Source organism: Rattus norvegicus, chromosome 5, assembly GCF_036323735.1.
Source record: "Rattus norvegicus strain BN/NHsdMcwi chromosome 5, GRCr8, whole genome shotgun sequence".
Lineage (NCBI taxonomy): Eukaryota > Metazoa > Chordata > Mammalia > Rodentia > Muridae > Rattus > Rattus norvegicus.
This window is the reverse complement of record NC_086023.1, coordinates 133,174,249-133,192,142: the sequence shown is the minus strand read 5'-3', so window position 1 is coordinate 133,192,142 and position 17,894 is coordinate 133,174,249. Positions and strand designations below refer to the sequence as shown.

At 49.9% G+C, this 17,894-nt stretch overlaps 1 protein-coding gene across 8 annotated transcripts in view; it reads right to left on the bottom strand.

Moving 5' to 3' along the window:
- Trabd2b (TraB domain containing 2B) overlaps positions 1–14,129 on the bottom strand; it is a 217,727-nt gene extending 203,598 nt beyond the window's left edge. For 3 of the 8 annotated variants that reach the window (XM_063288596.1, XM_063288598.1, XM_063288597.1), the window contains exons 1-2: positions 13,541–14,121; positions 10,986–11,546 (exon numbers count right to left, since the gene is read on the bottom strand). In XM_063288596.1, coding sequence (XP_063144666.1) covers positions 10,986–11,546; positions 13,541–13,642 — 663 coding nt within the window. In that variant the 5' untranslated portion in view covers positions 13,643–14,121. Of the gene's footprint in view, positions 1–10,985; positions 11,547–13,540 lie in introns of all 8 variants that reach the window. The other 5 variants (XM_006238601.5, XM_017593793.3, XM_006238603.5 and 2 more) reach the window with 5 other exon arrangements.
- Positions 14,130–17,894: the final 3,765 nt, after the last annotated feature.

Here is a 17,894-nt window from a genome sequence, read left to right as displayed (position 1 = left end):
CCACAATCATCTTCAACCCCCAGCACCTGGAATTGAGTCTGGCCAACTCCCAGGAGTTCTTACCAAAGAAGAGTAAAAAAAAAAAAAAAAAAAAAAAAAAAAAAAAAAAAAACATGGATAGATGAAGCATTTTAAAATAACTAACCTGGTGGAGGAAGTATTTTCCAGGAACTTCTCTTTAGGAAAAAGAAAAAAAAAAACAGGAAGAAACTACACCGGGCTGAGCGGTGCTGAGAGCAGAGATCTCTTGTTAACAAAGTGCCTCAGGCTTTACTCCCCCTTTCCCCCAGGAACTCTGAGTTGGTGCTGTTTATTAACTTGTCTAAGCAATGGAGATAAAGGCTGATTAGACAAGGGCCCCTCCCCCATAACCATCAGAACCCATGACACCGCTGAGTCTCCACCCTGAACTTCTCAAAACCTCCTTTCACCCTGTCCCTGTCCTGGGGAACGACTGGAGACCAGGCACTGCCGAGGCAGAATAGATTTGGTCAGATCTTGCACACCACAGATGGTCAGACCACGGGGTGGTCAGACCACACAGTTCCCAACAGACTGACCAAGCAAACACAGTGTACGCGCAAGGGAGACCAAACCTGGGGACGGAGAATGATCTTTGGTTGAGGATGGGCTTCTGAACCTCGGTACACAGGCTGCCTCACAGAAGACCAGCGGTTTTAACTGAGATCCCCACTAGGCCACCACAGCTAATACTTTCAGCTCCCAGGTATCACTGGGTCCTCACAGCAACCTCCGTGGGGAGAGCCCCATGCTTTCCACCCAGCCAAGGCAGGGCGCTCCAGTCCAGCTTCTTAATTAAGGCGTCAAAGCATTTAAGCCTAAATCTAGGTGTCCTCATTTGTACAGAAGTGCTTTATTCTCAATTTCCTTAAAATTGGGGGAAATAATGCCTCCCGGGTCTGGTTCAGGGATTTACTGTGATAAACCTGAGGCCTAGCACACAATAGAGAGTGTCTCCGAGTAGCTATCTTGAGAACTGGAGAGACAGGGCAAAGATAAAGCGAGGGGATGGGGGTGGGAAGGGTTTCTTATTCTTGCTTTCTAAAGTTTCCCACCCTGGCACCTTCTTCCTGGACCACCCTTTCCCTTCCCCTGTCTAAGCGCACTTCAAAGCCACCTCCACCAAGAGGCTGGCATTCCTTTCTCACCACCCTCCTACCAAAACTATTCTGATGGAAGCCAAGAACATAAGATTACCTCTCCGACCAGCAGCTGGCCCCAGCATGGGGACTCCACTGCAGGGTCAGCTAAACATCCCAGTGAAGATCAAGCACAGCGGCTGAGTGTTGTGGCTGGAGGTGTCCCAAAGTATATCAGTTTATCCAACCCATGACCAGCCCACAGCTCTTCAAGCTGCACACAGAGCCTAGTGCTCAAAAGTGCTTGAGGTCTAGTGATGTCACATCTACACCGCTGGAGATTGGGGGGACACGCCTATAGTCCCAACACCTGGCCTGAGTGACCGTAGAGCAAATCCAGCACCATTTCTGAGCTCAGTAACCACACAAAGAGAAGTGGGCTGTGGAGGATGAAGTAGCAAAAGGGAGGGGACTGGGGGCGGTGTCCTAGCTGCTCTAGGACAAGAGGAAAAGCTCTAGAGAACACATGCAACTGGGGCATACCTAGTTGGAAAGGTTGACAGGTAGACTCTTGTCATTTCTCAAACTTAAGGCCAACCAGCTCAGAGAAGGGAACCTTATGGAAAATAAGGCTTTTTAAAATGAGCCAGATTTCTAATTGGCCTTTCTCCACTCTATCTTTATCACTAAATGGGTCTTTCAAATGGGACTCGAGGCTTAAATGACACTTAAGGCACATTAAGTCCGTAGAGATAATATACGGCAGAAAACCTTAAATAACCTTGATAGGGTGGAAGGAGGGAAGGACTGGCTGGGGTTTGTGAGGTGTTGCCCTTTCCCTTTGTACCAGGGATTCTGGGTAGGGCTGTACTCTCCCACAGAAGGAATGTCAGAGGTGCCTCTTGGCTCCTGGAAGTGTCCCTACAGTCAGAAGTGTGGTGGAGGGGGCTGTTCAGTGCATACTGTGTTCTCTAGCTTTCCTGGCTTCTCTCTGCCTGAAAAGAGCAGCACCCCACACACATACACCAGCACACATCAGTGTGAGTGTTCTCCATGGCCACCTCTAATACATGCATATCATGTATATGAGGCACACATAGGAGCTGGAAACGTTTCTGGGAAAGAACTGTACCCTGAGTGGGATTTTAAAAATAAAAATGAAAAATAAAATACTATGCTACAGTGCTTTAGACCAATCAGCCCACAAAGTACCTCATGAGGTACAGACAGCCGAGGAAACAAAGACAAAGACGGGTAACTTGCCTGGGGTTATTTGTGGTCCTAATAAGTACATGGAACACTTCCCAATGAAGGGTGCTCCTGAACTGAATCTGTCCCATGGTGTCTAAGAGACTTTAGGTAGGAATGAATATGGGCTTCTGAGGGTAAAATCTAACCAGGATGCGGCTGAAATGACGGAGAACCCAGGAGCCTTATGCAAAGAACACAAGTTCCCAGGTCACGGCAAATGGAAAGGAAACGTTCAGTGTTCCTTCCTGCCCTTCTTGACCCAGTGGGTAGGAAAGAAAGGAGCCCAGGAATAAAAGGTGAGCAAGCCTGGGCATTTGGGATAGAGAGATGTGCATGCCCACTGCCTGCAGGACAGGGGATGCAGCTGAGGCGCTGGCTGGTTCCCTCTGGGTCAATAAGGAGAAACTTAGCTCCAGCAATAGGTGTACGGTACACCTATGCCAAGTCCAAGGCTGTCCTGCAGATATGGTCCTGGGGCCCACACATGTATGCGTCTCCTCTAATGACGTCCTGACTCTCTTTAAGGGTAGCCAGGCATTCAGAGTGGGCCAAGTACAACCTATCTATCAGGCCTTTCAAAACACAGTGCTATTAGGCAGCCAGATTGTTGCACCTAAACTTCACGAAACTGTCAAATAATGTTATTCCATAACCCAGTGACCAGAGATGAGGTCTTACTATGAAGCAGCGCTTGCTTGAAAAGTGCAGGCTTTTAAAACAAAACAAAACAAAAAAACAAGGACAGCCCATTCAGGTGAGAAGGAGCTAGACAGACAATAAAAGCTGGGAAGGGCCCTCAAGTAGCAGGGAACGGATAAGATAACGTGTGGAGCCATGACCAAGGACTGTAGTGAAGGGAGGAGAGAGAGAGAGAGATTATACAGCTCAGTGTTATTGGAGCCTCCCAAACCAGAGGCTCACAGAAGGACACAATTAGATGTTTGGATGTGAAAAGACATTGCAGGGAGATGAGCCCGGAGATGCTCTGGCACTTGTGGTATGGGGGAGGGGTGCTTTGATCCTAAATAACAAATAAGGAAGAGAAAATGACAAGCTCTACCAGGATGGAGAGTGGTGCGTCTACGAAGGATACGTGGATGCCAGGGATGGTGCTGCGGGCACGGAACACATCTCACATCTGAGACACAGAAGCTAGCAGAGCCTCACCTTTTAGTTAGCGTAGCCAACCATGCTACCCCACAGAGATGGAGCATACCTGGCTCAATTTCGCAATCATTTGTGAGCACATGTTGGACTAGGTTAGAGTCAGGAAAGAAAGTCTGCCCAAGTAATAAAGTCAAATATAGAAGTGTTGAAAGAATGTCATAAAATTCCATAAAGAATTCCACTGAGGGAAACACTACATGTGGCGTGGCCATAAAAGAAATCTCCGGGCCAAGTCTTCACCAGTTCAAGCCTGACAGCATTCTAGGAAGACTTCCTGAAAGAGGTTCAGCTTTGAGCTGAGCGTTAAAAAAAATCAAAATATTGGGGGATTCGGAAGCAGAAGAGAAAAGGAGGAAATTCCTGGAGAAGGAGGGGGCTCAGCAGAAGCCACTGTGTTTCCAGGCTTGAAGCAGGATGTACTGAGCAGATTTAAAAGCCTGCTGCAGATCCTGGAGGAGCAGCCTGGCGAGACAGCTTGGCAGCCACGAAGCAAAGCTGAAGGCTAGGCCACCGGCTGCCTGTGGATTAAGTGGGTGGACGGAGAGCCAGTGATGGGAGATAAAAGGGAGTGAAGTGGGTAATGTTTAGAAGCAAATTCAGAGGAGAAGGAGCGTCAGCCGTGGGGCTGGCAGCTGTGGTGCTTGCCAGCATTCTTCAGTTTCCTCCCTAGGAAGGCTGCTCTACCAGGCAAACTCTCTCTGGCTTTGAGAGAAGTCCAAATGGGAACTATTAACAAAGGCACGCGCACAGTTTTATCTCCATCAGAAAGTGCTTTGGCGGTAAGGATGGCTTTCTCTCTAGCCGCCGCGGAGTAGAGGGTGGCTTGTGGGGGAAGGAGATCAGACGTGCTTGCAGATGGGGCTTCTTGGAATTCTTGAGAAATGGCCCCTTCCAACTCCAAGATTTTAGAAGTCTGTGTTGATGAGCTGAAAATGCTTCAAAGCTCAGAGGCTAGGATTTCATGACGTGAAGATTCTTCCGGTCCAAAAATGTCTCAGAGCTGAAGGTTCTAAGATTTCACCATTCTTTGGTTTTTCCGTGCCTCGGAGTTTGGACTCCTGGGTAGAGAAGTCCTGGGGCTGGAAGTTTCACTGTGAGTTTATGATTCGAGCTTCATCACCTTCAGTTTTGGGAACTCCTTGTCCTTTGATGGAGGTGCCTAACCTGTCCTGTGTTTCTGCCTCTGTGTCTGCCACCTGACGCTCAGGCCCCCATTCAGACAAGACAGATATCAAGGTTTGGGTCAATCAGGTCAGAGATGAGACAGATGGAGCTTTCAGTGTCATTAGGACCTTTCTTTGCAAATTGCCACTTGGACCCAGAAGCCATCCATGTGTACCTATGAGGCTGTGCTACCATAGGGACAGCCTCCCCATGTGACAGTTGCAGAACAGCTCCTGGTCACAGGGCTGTGAGTGGGAGGCACGACAGGGACTGGTGGACTGTTTTCCAGGCCTGGTTCTAGAGCTACAATAAGCCACCTGAGAACAGACTGTGCTGAATCTACCCCCTGATTAAGAATGTCAGAGACAAGACAGTTAATGTGTCCTGAGGTTCAGCCTGAGGGCCCACATTACATGGCCCGTGTTTATTTCCTCCACCCAACGGTGAGCACTCAGGTCTCACAGAAGGCAAGCTGAGGGGCCCAACAATGTGAACTCGAGGGTTGTCTGCCACAGAAGCTCAGAGAGAGCCCCAGCCCTTAGAAATAGGCATTCTTGGAGAATCTGGGAGTTAGTGACTGGTTCTGAAAGCTCTGGACATGTGACAAGGAGCAGAAGGAAGAGCTGGTCTCGTTATGAAGTAGGAAGAACCAGGACATAGGAACCACTAATATTCAGATACTGTGGGGCTCAATAGTTTTCTACCATAAAGCAAGACTAACACCCATCTCTCAGGGTACAAAAGCAATGCACATTCTCAGGTCATGAGTTCTCAGCAGGCGAAAATCTATGGCATTCATTTCCAGGTCTCTGGCCCAGATACTGTACTGCACTGCACTGCACTGTGGCTGCTCTAGTTAATAAGTAATGAAATGAAGAAAGTGGTGAACCTTAATGAAGAAAAGAATCAAGCCTGGGGTTAGGGGTCAAGCAGACTATGCCACAACAGGTTAAGAGGCTCTCTCTGCTCTGCAGATTTACAGCAGGATCGCGTACACCCACACCCAGGAACCAACCAGCTTCCTGACAGGTAAGCATTGGCCATGGTCAGCCAAGGCTAAACCTGACAAAGATAGAGAAGTCAAGCTTAAAGTTGTGGTGTGGGTTGGCTCAGACCCTCTAAGGTACGGGGCCAGACATGAGAATTACAGAAGGCAGAACAGAGTTGGCACTGGAAACTGCCTAGCTTAATACAGTGATGGGAACAAAAGAGACAACTTGTGCTCATGAAGGGAAAGTGATGAGTCTGAAGTCATTGGCAAGGTAGAGATGAGGTGCTTGCTTTGAGTCAGAACTCCCCATGCTAAATGTATTGAATGCCTGTGTCTCTCCAAAATTCATATCCTCACACCTAACCCCTCGAGTGATGACAGGGCTCTGCCTGATAAAGACTAACTCATGATGACAGAACCTTGTCAAGTCCCTCTTGTCCTTGTCACCATGTAGTCCCATCTATGTCACCGGAGAAGTCTCATCTATGAAGCACGAGCCTTCATCACATACTGAATCTTCTGGTACCTTGATCATCAACCTCAAAGCCTCTAGAATCATGAACAATGTTTATAAATAACTTAGCATAAGACGTTTTGTTTTAGTATCTCATAGGGGCCAGAACAACTCACTTGATGATTCTGCTATTTTGTGTCCCTTCAGGAAGCAGTGAAGCTGTTGAAGTTAACAAAAGGAAATTTGTTGCTGTGGTTTATGCAACCTTTCTTCATACATTCACTTTTCTCACCCATGCTGGGTTATAGAAGGGGATAAAAGATGCACATAGTTGCTGGCCATCATTCATCATTCATTAGGAAAATATTTAGAGTGCACTTTCTACCTGTTAATGAACCAGACACATATACAGAAGCTCTGACTATATGTAAACTCAGAAGACCATTCAGTATTCAACTGTACAGGCTTAGCCTAAATTAGGGGGCTATCTTCACTGTAGTCTCATGGGAAGCTGGATATGGACTTCTGGGTGATGGTACCCAGAACCTGTTTGGGAACTCCTATATTGGAATACTTTAAGATTTAATTTTTAAGTCAGAGGGGGAAAAGCTTTAGTACTTTTAAATTATTTTTCTTTTTGTATTTTGTATTTTGCCTTATCAATAATGATATAACACACACATATACCAAAACATGCATATATATATACATATATTTGAAAATATGAACTATGAAAAAAACAAAATCAATCCACCTTGTAGATTAAAGAGCATAGGTTTTAGCAATGTATGTTCTTAATCCCCTGCTATCTATGTAACCAAAGCCAATGACTCAACTATTTCAAGTCTCAGCTTACTGTCTTTACAATAAAGCTTTTAGCTCCTCCCTGGGGACTGGAGTCTACATCCTTTAAGGTCCAATGCTGCACCCAGCATAGAGATGGAGCTCAGCAATGGATTCTGTGATTTCTAACTCCCTAAGGAGGAAACCGGAGGACTTCACAAATGTTTTGTTCGCTTTCAGCAGGCCTGCTCCAATTATGACTCTCAGACACCGATAGCACCAGCACGATGGCAAAACACAGCAATGGACAGAGCAGCGTGATCCCTGTTCTCTTACCAAACCTAGAAAGACCACCTAACTCCGTGCTGTCAATCAGTGCCTCCACCATACAGTGTGAGTGGGCAGGAGAGGGGGTCTGAGAGTTCCACTGTGGTTCTCAACCTCCTTGATGCTCCCACCTTCTAATACAGCTCCACTTGTTATGGTGACCCCCCACCCCCAACCATAAAATCATTTTTGTTGCTACTTCATAACTGTAATTTTGCTACTGTTATGAATCACAATTAAAACTCTTTGGAGATACAGGTTTGTCACAGGGGCCACCATTCACAGGTTGAGAACCACTGCCCCAGAGAGAGTAGAAGCCACCAGTATCAGTCCCCGAATAAAGCAAGCAGAGACGATAAGGATCTCCAGGTCCCGAGATGGTCACAAGATCTGGCCTGACAGCTTAAACATCCCAGGCTTCCAAAAGCAGGGGCTTGCCACCATCCCACTCTCTGTAGTACTAGAGATTGAATCTCGTGCCTAGTGCTTCACACCTAGCGAGTGCCTGTCACTGAGCTCTACATCCCTAACCATCTTTTACTTTACACTCTGAGACAAGGTCTCACTAAGCTGCCCAGCTATGAACTCACTTTGCAGCCCAGGTAGGCTTGAACTTGTGATCTCCTGCCTCGGCCTCCTGAAGAGCTGCAGTCATGGGCTTCATGTTGCCTAGCAACGGTTGGACAGTGGAGATGGCTGTTGGAAGACGGGCATGCCCACTTCTCATGTAGCTCTCTCTTTTCCCCCCTGCCCTGGAGCCCACTAAGACTCCCTGCCAAGAACAGAAACCACACATAAGAAGTTCTTCAGTCACTTAGAGTCTCGCAGACCGGCTCTGTTCCTTATTAGCCATGTGGCCTTGGGCGAGTCATTCAACCATGCTTGGTGCCCACCTTAGAAAGCCAAAGGGTTACAAGGAGAATTCAGTGAAATGGAAATGCACAGGCAGCTTCCTGCTGGGTGCCTGGCACATGCAACTGATTAGAATGGTCCTATGGAATGTCAGGGCTGGAAGGGGCATGAAAGATGACCTAATCCTGGTGTCTGATTTCCCAGGCAGGGTGAACTGAGCCCAAGGAGAGGAACTGACTTGCCCAAGGTCACATGGTAAAACCTTGGTGATACTGAATCTAGCACCTTGAGTTTATTTTTGAAACCAAAGGTCAAAACCTGTTGGTAGACCGGCTTACTCTTCCTGCAGGTTGCTGGCTTCCCAAGCTTCCCCTGTCCTCCTGCCCCACAAGTCCAATGTAAACTTTGTTCTCTACTCAGTAAGCAAAATGCATGTTTCTACCCAGAAAACAAAAATACATAAAATTAAAACTGAAATCTCAGGCTTTCACATGAGCTGTCTTTTAAGCATTTTCCTCATGTCTTTTAAGCATTTCCTCACTGCCCACCCCTGATTTTGCAATAACAGTAATGCTTCGAGGAAAGAAAAAAATTAAAAAAAAAAACTGATGCACATAACAGATATTTCAGCCCAATAACGCATCACAGATGTTCCTATCGAACTGTGCATGCATGCATACAATTTTATGGAGAAGGCAGTTGCGTTTCTGATTCAGGTTGGAGATCCCCACCAACCACATCTGCCCAAGTTCTGGGTTCCCACTCTTCCCAGTTAGCCCATGATGGCCCAAGAGGATGAAGGAGGGGTTTCATCACCTCCCTCCAACATGGCTTGAGGACAAATTGGTGCCGTCAGGCTCTCGCGCAGGTGGTGAAGGGTGTGTAGATTAGGAAAGGAGTGGACCCCTGTTTTCTTTTGCCTGAGATTTGTTTGTTACAGTCCTTTCAAGAAGCTGGACCCAAGAACAGTTTGAAGAGCGGGGGCCCAGGCTGGTGGTGGGGTGGGAGTGTTTTTGCAACAGAAACTGGAGTCTGTTTGATCTTCAAACATAGGCTTTGGAGACTGTCAGCAGGCTCCTCGCTAGCCGATGAGCGGCTCTCAGTAACTTTTCCTAAAACATAAGCTCACACACTTCGCAGCAAATGTTTTCAACCCACCAGAGCCGTCATTTGGTTGAACAGCAGTGTTTCCAGACTCCCGAAGAAAGATAGTTTTGTTGTTTTAAGAGAGACAGATTAAAGCCAGGGACTGTTTAACCAGAGAGCTCCAATGCTTCCTTCAGCCCTTGTCAGTTTCCCCTGTGGTTGATACAAAGAGGGTGATAGTGGATCCCTCACCTCCCAAACCTAAAATAGATATCTAGGGGGGCCAGACATGAGGACTATGGGCAGAGAGGCCTCCCACAAAACTGCCTCCAAAATGAGATGGGCGGTGAGTGCTGGGGGCCCCTCTACCACAGATAATATCAGCTCACGAGGCTGGCAAGGGGAAAGTCACTTCAGAAGCAAAGTGCCGCTCTGTTCAGAGGGCTCGGCGCTGTGGCAGAGAATACACAGGATTTTCCCCGTGGAGATGGAGGCAGGCATAGTCAGAACCCTGCGGGGCGTGACTAACTGCCCCAATATTCCTGCCACCGGGCCCTCAGGGTAAGGACTCCACAATTATGGGAGAGCCAGCAGGAGAACTCACAAACCAGCCTTTCATTTGGCCGGCAAATCAATCTGGCTTCTTACCTCCCTGGGGACAATATTGCATTTCCCCTGGAAAAACAAAGGCCAGAGATCTCGGAAGGGGGAATCAGCTTCAGCAGCAGTTCCCTGGTGACGCACTTGCAACATCTCTGGAGCAACTGGGTCTGATTCCAGGGATAGATCCTGAGGTCCAGGCTTTTTTTATGAGTCTATCTCCTTAATGATGAGCACACATGTCTTGAGACCACACTTCACCTAGAGCGTCAACCCAGACCCTGTACTGGGGCCTCCTCATAGGAGCCACAAGTCCGGGAGCTCCCATCGTGGGTTGACAGCTCTGGTCTATAGGCACAGATGTGAACTCATTGTTCTCAGGGCCTCAGAGTTGAGTTTGGGACTAGTGAGTTGCGAATGACCTCTGCCCATGGAGACAGGCTCTTAATGACATTTTGCTGAATCAGATCTCTGACAGCCAGAGACTTTAAACCTCTTAAGTCCCTCCTTTCTCTCCCTTACTCCCTAGGTTCAGAAATCAGAACTGCCAAACTTCAGCAAGCACATTTCTCTGAAATTATTACCCACAAACTCTCCTTGCTGACTGGAAGTTCTCCCAGTCTTAGGGAGGCAGCCCCAGAGTCACAGAGCTTAGCACAGGACCAGGGAATCATGAAGAACTTAGTGTTAATCAGTGAAGCAGTGCTGGTGGAGGCCAAGTACACAAAACCTGACAGCACAGCCTAGGCACCATGCCTTCCGACTCTGTGCTGTTTTCTATAAACACACCCACGGGTGTGTGTCCAAACAGCCTCAGGGCAGCCTTGTTCTCTGAAGCCCCCAGAGCCTGAGGAAGACTGCCCCAAATGGGCAACTCTCTCTTTCTGTTTTGAATCACTCTGATGCTCCCCAGGGAAATTCTTTCTGCTCAGGCAAGCACAGCAGGTGAAGAGTGGATATCCCCAACAGGGAACCACTGAAATGGAAAGAAACACCCAAACTCTGGCACGTAGTGGTTTCCCCTGACCCCAGTAGAGCAGCCCAGTGACCAGTGACAGCCGTTCCAGGACCAGAGAGATGCTTTTTTGCTTGGGATTGGGGGGAAGGGAGGATGGGACCTGGCTCTGGCTGTCTACTGGAGCATGGCAGAGATCAGAGACTAGGACCAAGACACTGGTGCAGCTAGCTAGGCTGGCAAGAGGGTTCCTACCTGGGAGAAGTTGAGCCCGTTGAGAGGATGACACTGCTCCTCCACCCGCTCCACAGCTCCCGTGCTCTTCTTCATTTTCTCAGCCTGTTGGGCCAGGTAGAGGTCCAGCACAGGCACACCTCGGGAGCGCACATCTGTCTCCGTGAGGGAGTTCACCATGAGCATCACCCACACAGGCCTCTTGCGCTCCCAGTTACCAGCAATGGCGTTGAACAGGTAGTCAGCATATAAGCCCTTGCCTCGCTGTGCTGGTGTCATCCACGAGGGCATCATCAGCTTCACATAGTCCAGGTGGCGCTTCAGGCGCCAGTAGAGCTCCCTTGGCAGCACGTCCTGCAGGTTCTCCCCGTGGGGCAGCAGCTGGCAACTGGCCAGGGCTGAGATGGTGTAGGGATCTGTCAGATCCAGCTCGAAGTAGACACGAGTGCTGGCCTGGAAGGCTGCTTTGGAATTGTCAGGGATGAAGTCCCAGACTCGGGTATAGGGAACGTGGATGGTGCCAAACAAGTAGGCTGGAGGATGGCGCCGAATAGTCCACAGGAAGGAGTTCAGGTCCCTCTGCTACAAGGAGAGAGAAGAGGAGAGGCAGATCAGTGAGGCCAAAGGCAGCAGAGCAGAGCCAGGGTTGGCACCGAGAGATGGCAGGGGTAGATGGGGCCAGAAGGCAGAGGCCCGCTGGCAAGGGTTTTCCAAGCTAAAAGTTCCACATTCAAATGCTGGCTTTGTCCTTTCTTAGTCGAATAACTTGCAGTACATCATTTTACTTCCCACAGACTCAGTTTCCTCTTCTGCAAAATGGGGGGGGGTGAGAATGGGAGTTATCGGTAGGAGTGTAATACAGAACATACGTTTCCGAAGCCCTCAGAGTGGTGCCAGGCACAGAGGAAGTGGGCAACGAAAGGAGTCTCTCTTTATGACTGGCTTTCACTGTGAAAAGCCAAGGGCTGCCATACCACCTGAGAACATTCATGCTTGGCCAAGCCAAACCTTCACCAGGGTGTTTCATGGGGAGGGTGGGGGAGAGGGGGGACCGAGAGTCCTGCTCTGGCAAGAAAAGAGGAAGTCATATAACTTTTAAATGCAGCCATTAGAAGACACATGCCAAGAGCACACTGAAAGCAGAACACCTATTAAAAATAGCACACCTATTTCAACAGCTACTTCCCACTCATAGGGTGGGTAAGGTTTTCTCCTTGGAGGGCAGGTCACCGGCATTGGCTACTTTGCTCCACTCGCTGAGACCACAGATGAGAAAAGCGTTTTAAAAATCTCGAAAAGCCAAACCAAGTCTCAGCTGCTGGTTTGGGAGGAGAGGATTTCACAGAATTAACCCCAAGACATGTACATGGTCTAGGTGCTTTCTAAACTTCCCCACCAAAAAGGTGTACCTGGCTCTCCATTTCCAAGTCTTTCTTTTTCTGTGACCTAGGTACCCACTAGGGTTGTGTGCCTAGAGTAGGGGTCCAAATACCAGGACTGTTTTGTTTTGTTTTTCAGTATAAAAACAGTATAAAAATCTCCTAAGCAAAGCTGTTTTCCATCTAGAAAAGTCCCTGGAGTGACCACTGACCACTTAGAAACTTTAGGTCAACTCCTAACATATTCCTACCTGATTCTGGCACAAATGAAAGTATTTATTGTGGGTGGTGGACACAGAACCACACTTTACCAACAAACCTTGTAAAATTGAATTCACAATAGACAGTGCCTACCAGCTATCCGGCTGGTCTCTTGCACAAGGTAGACTGCTAGCTGTGCACCTTGCCCAAGGCCAACCTATGCCCTGCTAATGAGGTAGCAAAGGAAGACCCTGCAACAGTGTTCTGGTCTCCCAGCCTCCAGTTCAGGATGATTGGCAATGCATTAATCTATCATTGAAGAGAAGGGCATTGCAGGGAAAAAAAATCAAGAGATTCCCAGTTTGGAGAGGAAAGTTGGGAGAAGCAATAATTACTTGGTCTCCTCAGGAAAATATTAGACAAGCAAGTTCATTCTGTCATTTCCGTTTCTCTCCTCTGGGCTCTTACCCCCTTTCAGGAGATAGGGGCATTTGAGACAATAGGTGCTGGGTAGGAGCTTAGGTACAGAAGGAGAGGAGTGAGAATCAGCACCAGAGGCTCCAGCCTTAGGTCAGAAAAAGGGGCAAGGAGAGGGAGGGTAAGCCTGGCCTGGTACAGTGTGAATGAAACAGCAAAAGGGTGGGAAAGGGGCACTAGGTGTTGGGAAGATGAAGTCAGAAGAAGGCAGAAAGAGAGCAAAGGGTAAAGGTAGGATAAAAGACAGGAGAGTCAGAAGCCGGCACAGAGAGGGGAACCTTCCAACCAAGACCAAAAGTCTAGAGGAAACTGTCCGCGAGAAAAGAAGAAACCATCTGGGCTGGGCTGGGCTCAGAGTTGGAGCCCGGAGGACAGATGCTAGGGAAGGGAGCCCAGGCTGTGCCCAGAGGGCGGAGGTGGAGCGAGTGGGCTGAATGGAGAAGGCTGGTCCCAAACCCAAGCCCTTCAGGCAGGAGTGTCCAGGCAGGCGGGAGAGTGGCGGGGCAGGCGCTCGCTCACCGATCCGGGCGGCCGGCACTGTCCTCCGTCCGGGGGTTGCGGGCGGGCGCGGGCGGTGGCAAGGAGGGCGGCTAGCAGCGGCCCCGCCAGGGCGGCGTGCATCCTGCCGGGGCCCGCCGGACGCGGGGACCCTCTTGGGCAGCGCCCCCTCAGCTGGGCGGGGAGCCCCCAGCTGGGCACCGAGGATCTTCTGGAGCACAGGGCTCCAGGCGCGAGATGCTGGGAGCCCGCTGGGGCGTGGCTGGATGTCCCTGTCGGACCTGGGGGTCCCTCTGGGGCGGGGCTCCGTCTGTTGGAAGAGGGGGATCCTCTGGGGCGGGGCCCCTCACCAGGGCGCGCAGCCGGGTTGGCCGAGCCCCGGAATTCTGCGAGAGCGCAGGGGTCCTAGAGCGCGTGGGGGTCCCGGAGCCTCGTCAGGGTCCGGGGGTACGCGGGGCTCCTGGGGAAGTCCTGAGATCCCAGGATGAGCGGGGGAACTCAGGTTATGCTGGGCACCCGGGGCGCGCAAGGGTCCCAGGGGTGCGCGGCGCTCCAGGGGGCGCGCAGTGGGACAAGTGCGGCGGAGGGCGCGGCGGGGCGGGGGTCGGCTCTGAGGTGCCGGGCTGCCCCCGAGCCCGGCTCAGAGGGGCGGCGGGCGGCCGCGCGGCCGCTGCCCGGGCTCCGCCATGCTGCTCCGCGGCCGGGAGGGAGGGAGAGAGGAGGGCGGGAGAGCGGCGCGGAGACGGGCCGGGCGGGGGGCTGGGGCCGCCGGGCGGGGGAGGGGAGGACCCGGCGCGGGGGGCGGGGGGCCGGGGCCGCGGCGGGCCGGGCCGGGCCGGGCCGCAGGGAGTCGGAGCGAGCTCGGCTCCCGGGCGCGGCGAGGCGGGGTCTGCCGGGCATGGCAGGCGCTCGCTGGCTCCGCGCTCGCTCTCTCGCTCGTTCCCTCGCACGCGCGCGGAGGGAGGCGAAGCCCGCAGCAGCCACTTCCCAACTTTCCAAACTTCCCAGCGCAACTTTTTCCTCTCCTCCCTTGCCTGCGCCTCCTCCCTCCTCCCTCTCGTCTCTCCAGCTCTGTGCCGGAACGTAGCTCCTGAGCGCCACCGCCAGAGGGCGTCTGGCTCAGTGGACTTCAGGCTAAGAGGTGGAAGTCCAATGGCCGGGCTGAGACAAATTTGGGGACATGGGTCAGTTTCTCAGAGTACATCTGTGAAGCCTGGTGGGAGTAAGCAGTCAGCAGAACAGGATTTGTGTAGGCACTTGGAGGTATGTGAATGAGATGGTCACTGGAGATCCAGGGAAGGTGGTATTTACTTACAACATTTTGTCATGCTGCTGTGCCTAACACTGGCATATATGTTCTTAGGCACTCTTCAAAGACTCACTACATTAAAGTAAAACATGTCTAAAGGACATAAAATAATTACCATACTGATTCCCTGGAAGCTTCATTCAGCCAGTTGTTCTCCTATCTGTCTCTGGGTTTACACACACACACACACACACACACACACACACACACACACACGCACACACACACACCGCCGTTAAACAAGATTTGCTCTATCCTGGCATTGGAGGTTAATGATAAATTGGGTGGTATTTTCAGAAGTATATAGCTGCCAAAAAAATCAAATATGTAAACAGACAATGAAAATACCATCATAGCACAAGACCAAGGAAAGGCAGGCTTCTACGGCAGGCTCAGTGGACCTCGGGCTAAGAGGTGGAAGTCCAGTGGTCAGACTGAGACAAATTTGGGGACATGGGCCAGTTTCTCAGAGGACATCTGCAAGGCCTGGCGAGAGTAAGCAGTCAGCAGGACCGGATTTGGGTAGGCACTTCGAGGCGTGTCGGAGGGCTCCTGGAGTCAGGGCGGAGCCCTGGGAGGTGATCTTTGAGATCTTTAGATCAGCAGTAGCTAATAGAAGGGAGTGAAGCAGATGGGTCACCCAGTGCCAAGGTGTAAAAGTGAGAGAAAAGGGCCTTCAAGGGACTGCCTACAGAAAGCAGGTGGCCAGAACCTGTGTCTTCATGCCAGACCCGAGAATGCACTCCTTGTATGTATTCAGTTATGGAAATTTACTCCAAGATTCGAAGCTGCAAGTGGCTGGGGCTTATCTCTACTTACAGGATTCATGATTGAGGGGACACGGTAGGGGCAGAGTGGCCAGTGGGAGCCAAGTGATCCTAGGCCACTTGGCTCCGAGCTAAGGGCTCACCACCCCTCTCTCCATGTCTGCTTCAGTTGCACATGGAGCTAGAAAAAAGAATGCTCAACCTTTGAGTGAAGCAGAAGAACTTGCCTCCCTGATCCTTGAATGTGAGCAACTAAGAATGGGACTAAAAACAAAGCACCAGAGATGGCTGTGAAATTTCCATTTTTTTTTTAAAGAAAAGAAAATGAATGGATGTTAGCAATTGCCTACAGTTCAAACTGCAAGGTATCGGGAGCGATTTGTTCTGCTCAGCCTCTTATCCAGGTGACAGATGCTAAATAATCCAGAGTACCCAGAAAACAGGGCGCCAGGGCACAATACAGTAGCTCTGTCTCATGCACACCGAGCTCTGTGACAAAGAGAAAGAGACACCCTGGAGATATACTGCCCTGACTCAGCGCCCCGCCCCCACCCGCCATAGTCACCCATCTGCTTGGAAAGAACAGAGTGAGTTGGTTGGAGAGTGAGAGTCTGCTTCTGAAGAAGTAGGAATATGGTCTTCACTGGGGAATTAGAAGATGGCAGACGGGAATTAGAGAACTGACCAGATCAAACTTCAAGTGAGGGTACGTGTGACTATGAATTAGTGCTTCCTCCTGTATTCCAATTAAAAGTTCTCTCGGATCATATCTTCCCCCGCCCCCCAGAATGATAAAGGTTTTGGCAGTTAATTGTCAGAGGTAACTGCCGTAACTTCTTCCTTTACTGCCTCGTGTAGAGCAGTCAGCAAGCTTAGACCACGGCCTCTTAGAGTCTTTCTCCAGCCCGCTTCCTGGCCTCACTGTTTTTCAGTGACTCAATGTGTGTGACAAGGCCTTAGGCACTGGTACCGTTAATGAGCAAATAAATGTGTCAATCCAAGGGAATCGAAAACATATATCAATGAAGACCTCTATGCACTGAAGTGTTCTTCCCAATGGCCACAGTGTAGAAACAGCCCAACTAACTGTCCATCAGCTAGCGAGCGAGTGGAAAGTCAACAGTGATGTGTCGAGACATCAGGCTATGCACTTGAAAGACATACATTTTTTTAAAAGAGGCATATTCAAGATAAAATATTACCTGACTTTAGAAAGGACTGAAGGGAGCATATGTACAGAGGCAGGAAACAGGATAGTGATCACCCAGAGCAAGGCTAGATAAGGAGATGGAGAGACCATACCAAAGAAATGTTGGGGTTGGGAGAGGGGTAGTAAAAAAGAAATCTCAAATAGTGATGGTTACCCAACTTGGAACAAACTAAAAGAGAAAAAAAAAACCACTTTAAATAGGTGCATGGTACGTGAACCGTGTTTTCCGAAGCTGCTACCCAAAACAATAAACAAGACCATGGGTTTCAGTGTTTTTTGTTTTTGTTTTGTTTTTTTCTAAGAATTCATTTTTCGTTATCTTTGTGTCTGCCACATGTGTGTAGAGTCTCATGAAGGCCATGAGAGGGCGCTGCATTCCCTTCCTGGGGCTGGAGTTTCAGGTGATGTGGGTGCTGGAGCTGATGTGAACTCAGGTCCCCTGCAAGAGCAGAGTATGCTGTCTTAGCCATTGATCCAGCCTTCCAGTTCAGTTTCAGTATGGTGTTTTAAGGCATTCCCCCCCTCCCATTGGTCTTGTGAGATAAACCCTGGGTGGTGTTAAGTCCTAAATCTTAGAGACTTGGCACTTGAACTTCCTCTCTGGACATGACAATGAACTGAGGTGACCTACAACCAACATAAACAAGCTGGTGAGGTGACTAACCTTTAAGAGCCTCTGTACCAAACACTAAAGCTTTTACTTTAGGGCCATTGCCAATCTGGGGCGTTTAGGCAGGGTGAGAAAGGGCTCCCAGCTCAAGAGGTGGCAGTGGCTGCAGACTCTAGACTGCTTTCCCTCGGGGCACATCCGGACCACTTTTCTTTTATTGCATCTTAATTAAGTTGTTCAATCAGATTGGTACCAGGAATCTGTAGGCTGTAACAGCAGGGGCAGGAGCAGAAGCCTTGTAGCGTAACTAAACCAACAAAGTTGGCCTCAGGGACCCTGCTCTGTTGATGAGTGTCCCTTCCAGGGTGAGAGATGAGGAACTTAGACTCTGGCTCAAAGGAAGTGACCATCCCAATATTCTGACTTCAAGCTCCCATAGCCAGCATGACCCCAAGCTCTCTAACCTCAGCCTTGCTTAG